Source organism: Rhagoletis pomonella, unplaced genomic scaffold (genome assembly GCF_013731165.1).
Source record: "Rhagoletis pomonella isolate Grant_MI unplaced genomic scaffold, Rhpom_1.0 Rhpom_scaffold_12422, whole genome shotgun sequence".
In the NCBI taxonomy this organism is placed as follows: Eukaryota; Metazoa; Arthropoda; class Insecta; order Diptera; family Tephritidae; genus Rhagoletis; species Rhagoletis pomonella.
In genome coordinates, this window is record NW_023470954.1 from 1 (window position 1) to 4,677 (window position 4,677).

At 33.5% G+C, this 4,677-nt stretch overlaps 1 protein-coding gene across 1 annotated transcript; it reads left to right on the top strand.

Annotated features, from left to right (window-relative positions):
* The first annotated feature begins 19 nt into the window (after nucleotides 1-19).
* On the top strand, nucleotides 20-1,576 carry LOC118756834. Its single transcript, XM_036491572.1, has 2 exons — nucleotides 20-504; nucleotides 574-1,576. Exons 1-2 carry the CDS (start codon nucleotides 232-234, stop codon nucleotides 1,234-1,236), a joined length of 936 nt encoding a protein of 311 aa, XP_036347465.1. The 5' UTR covers nucleotides 20-231; the 3' UTR covers nucleotides 1,237-1,576.
* Nucleotides 1,577-4,677: the final 3,101 nt, after the last annotated feature.

Here is a 4,677-nt window from a genome sequence, read left to right on the forward strand (position 1 = left end):
CAACCATATTACTCCGTGATCATTGATGAAAGCACTGACATTTCTATTTACAAAAACTTAGCAGTTATTATTAGAGTTTTTACGAACAAATGTAGAGATAGATTTTTGGACTTTGTTCAAGTGTCTGATTCTTCTTCCGCCGGAATTTTCAATGCCCTTTTAAAAGTTTTGAATGATCATGATATTCCGTTGAGCAATCTATTGGGATTTACGGCAGATAACTGCGGTGTCATGATGGGCAAACGAAATGGCGTCCAAGCAAAATTAAAAGAAATTTGCCCTAAAATCTTTGTTATTGGCGATGTATGCCACAACCTTAATCTATCGTCCGAGGCAGCTGCATCAGTTCTTCCACAAGAAATAGAAAAGTTAATTCGCTCTATAAATCACCACTTCTGTCATAGCGCTAGTAGAAAAATAGAGTTTGAAAATTTTCAAGAAGATTTTGGAAGTGCGGTTCATAAGATTTTGCGATTTAGTTCAACACGATGGCTTTCGCGGCAGGTAAATTTTCTTTTTAATAATAGTTGTTCAATACATTTTTTTATTTGAAGTATTACATTATGATTTCAGATTGTAGTTGAACGGATATTGGAGAAGTGGAGTACTTTACAATATTTATGCAATTTCGAAGCAGGATTTGGCAATGAAAGTAATAAGTTTATTGCAAGTACCCTTTCAGATTCTAATATAAAACTGTACTTCTATTTCTTGTCGTACGTTCTTAAAGTTATAAACACTGTTAACATAGAAATGCAAGCGGAAGAGTCACACATTCATGTTTTATATCCCCGCTTGACATTTCTTTTTAATCAAATATGCCGCAATTTTATAGCGAAAGAAAATATTTGTACCAATTCAATATATTCATTGAATTTAGCCAACCACATACCTATTGAAAACATTTTTTGTGGAACGGAAACTGAGCTGTTTTACACTGACCAAAACCTAACAGCATCGGAAATTTTTCAATTTAAAAATAACATTTTGAAATTTTATATTAAATTTTGCGATGATTTAAGAAAAAGAATAGATTTTAATAATGAAATTTTAAAACTCTTACCGTCAATTGCGCCGAAGGAAGTACTATCTGGTAATATTAATAGCATTTTACCACTGATTTTAAAATTGTTTCCCGAAACTGAATTAAAAAAAAAGCTGAACAAATTAACACCGAGTATCGAGCATTGGCCGATTATGCAGAAATTAAAAAATCGAAAACCTTCCTGTATCTGAATTTTGGACTGAAGTCGGCAGAATAAAAAATGAACTAAATCAGCCAGTATTTTCAAATATATTTCGCGTTGTTCAGGGTTTGCTTGCTTTACCACACTCCTCTGCTTGTATTGAGAGAATTTTTTCAATTCAGAACCTAGTTAAAACAAAGTGTAGAAATAAACTGGCGCTAGGCACATGTGCCGCATTAATACAAACAAAGGACTTAATTAGATGCAATGAAAGTTCTTGTTTTGATTTGAAAGTGGAGACTTTACTCGGCTACCGTCTTCAAAATAAAAACCTTAATGAAAATGAATTAATTGACTAAGTTCTATACCGAAAAAAATATGCACCAGCTTTTTTTATTGAAATCAAGAAATATTTTGAGGTCGCTCAAAGCGCTCAAAGTTTTACACGTATATTATATTGGGAAAAACAATTTTTCGTAGCGATGATAGAAAATACGTATATATTTTTAGATCAGTAACCTCTGTTTCCGTTCAGGAGACTTCAAAAAATAATACCGAATTATTAATTTAATATTTTTTTAATATTAACTATTATTTATAGATTCCACCATAGGGGACCCATAAAGAATCGTTAATATTAAAAAATATATAAACAATCCGGAGTATTTTTTGACGTCTCCTGAAGAGAAACAGAGGTTACAGATCTAAAAATATATATATATTTGCTATCATTGCTACGAAAAATTGTTGCTTCCCTAATATAATATATGTGAAGAACTCTGAGCGCTTTAAGCTACCTCAAAATATTTTTTGATTTCAATATAAAAAGCAGGTGCATATTTTTTCGGTATAGAACAATCCTTGGGGTGAGAGTATTAAAATTCCGACTCTAAATTTTTTTGGACCATCCTAAGGTACATATATAAAACGCATAGCGTAAAATAACGTATTTTATCTAAGTTATTTAATTTTATGTTTACAAAACTATGCAATACAAAGTACAAAAATGGAATAGTACAAATAACTGTGTATATATACGCGTTAACACTTGCAATGTGTTTTTTATTCAATAAAGGCTGTATATACATACATATGTACATATAAAAGTGTCTTCTTTTTTAGGTACATTTGTCCGCTTTTTAGTACAATCTTCTTGTCATATTAGGTACAATTTGGAAAATTAATTTTCCATCCCTGAAGCACATTTGCATGTCTGGCTGTAGCTGAACGTGTAGAGATGCTCGCTGTTAGTTCTTAGCTCCCAGCATGTTCGGGTTCGAATGCCATCAGAGGCAACATGTAATTTTTAATTTTTGGCTTGGTTTTTATTAATTTCGAAAAAGCATTTGAGAAGTGAAGAACAAAAGCGTGTACAAACGAAAAAATATAACAACAATGCCATTGTTAATATGTTGGAGTAGTTTTGTGCTACTCTGATGTAATGCAGGGATGGAGTATATGGTCCTGCCCTAGGACATCGCAATGTTAATTGGGTAAAATTTTTTATATGAATTGTGGTTAATTTTGGAGTACTACTTGATCCTTAGGGAGTACTCTTTACACGCATCCATGGAGTAGTCGCGATTTTTGCAGGGAAGGACCAGTTTTTCAAAGCCAGTTTAAACTTGATTAAGGGCCGGTTGCTCAATGTCTGGTTAACACTAATCTGCGGTTAAATATCGTTATCGACGTCTTCGACTCCATGCATTTAACAGGGAGTCGGTAACGTCGATAACTATGTTTAACCGGAGATTAGTGTTAACCAGACATTGAGTAACCGGCCCTAATATCGAACTTAACCACATCACTAACTATTGCTGTCCACACTACGGTTTGAGGTTTATAAAACAGTACAAATGTAAAGAACAGTGTTCGGCCCAGAAATCGATTCAGGACTAAAATACTGCAAAAATCGGAGCAAAAACCAATTTTCCGTACTAGATTGAATTTTTTATTTTTGTTTCTGACATTAACTGTTTGACTAAAATATAAGGATAATATATTACATATTTAGGTAATTTTTAGCATTTTAAATATAGTAGAACGTATCTAACACTTAATTTTTTAAAAAGCAAACCTTTTCTACTTTATATAAATTTCATTCCTCATATATTTTTTAACAACTTAAGTAAAGTTCTGCATCCGCCAATTTGTGCAGCCATACATCAAAGAATAACGATGTTATTTTATTGACGCATTACTATGAAAGAGTTACTTTTTAACAGTGAGATTTGGCTAACTTTCAATTTTTTAACTGAAACCGGTGCACTGAGAAAAAGGATTAGTTTCGACAACTAAAGATATTTAGTTCCCGAATTTTGACAATATTTGGGAACTGTTACCAAGGATTGGGAACTATTACCATCGATTGGTAATTATAACTAAATATATTAAAGCTTCTAATATTCATCTAGGTTGTAACAAATCGTTAATTTAGTTGAAGGGTTTGGTTAATACTATTAAATATTTCTTTGAAGCATATTTCTACAAATTCCATTCCACTTAACGTATGGTTCATAAAAGGATGTTATTAAGCTCCGCTAATGCAGATAAGCTTTCTTTCAACACGTGGTTTAGTCATAGTTACCAAATCTTAGTTGAGGCAACCACGATTTGGTTTGAGAGTGGAACATATTCATGCTTGTGAGCCAACCCTAAAGAATGCTGAGCGCTCTCTGAGCACATACGAAGAGCGCCAGCTGAGCAATGCACACAGTCCCACTTATTGAATCGTTTGAATGCGCTAGTATGCCGACCATTGCATTGTGCGTGGAAATCATTGCCATCGTACAGTTTCATAAGTAAAAACACTATCAGCTGATTGCCAAAATATGCCTACAGCTGAGATCACCTGTTTTTTGGCATGTGCTCTTATCTTTTACAATTTCTTTCATTTCTATTACAATTTCATTTATTTCTATTACAATTTATTCAAAATACACTAAAACACTCAACCAAAAACACCAATACAATAACCAAAAACACACCTACAGCCTGCCAAAAACACACCTACAGCCTGCCAGAAAAAACGGTAAGAAGAAGAGTTACTTTACTTATGGAACTGTACGATGATCATTGCTCCGCTACCGCTGTTCGTATATGGGTGAAACACACATGTGGTCCCAGAGCGCTCAGTAAGCTATGGCATGTCGATCGCTGCGCCATGTGTGCTATGACATGCCCATACTTGTTTGTCTCAGTTTCAGTTTTGCTCTCATCGCGAGTTGTTTCGGTGGGCGCATAGTTTAAAGTTTAATTAAAAATATAAAGTTTGATGCCAACCGGGGTTTTTCAGTGGATATATAATTCATGTGAATTATAATTTGAAAGTGTCTATTTAGCTAAGGAAAAAGCAAAGCAGTATACTTCCGGCAGATATTGACCTGGGTTTTCGCACGACTGTTCCGGTTTCATCGTTGTTTTTTAAGAAATTCTTACCACCATATACACATGTATTATTTACTTTAGTAACTAACTTATGTACATATGT

What these genes read in the sequence shown, in the direction of transcription:
- LOC118756834 (XM_036491572.1), top strand. Translation starts at nt 232, where the DNA reads ATGATGGGCAAACGAAATGGCGTCCAAGCAAAATTAAAAGAAATTTGC. An exon ending in CACGATGGCTTTCGCGGCAG is followed by an intron (nt 505 to 573) that starts GTAAATTTTCTT and finishes TTATGATTTCAG; the next exon opens with ATTGTAGTTGAACGGATATT.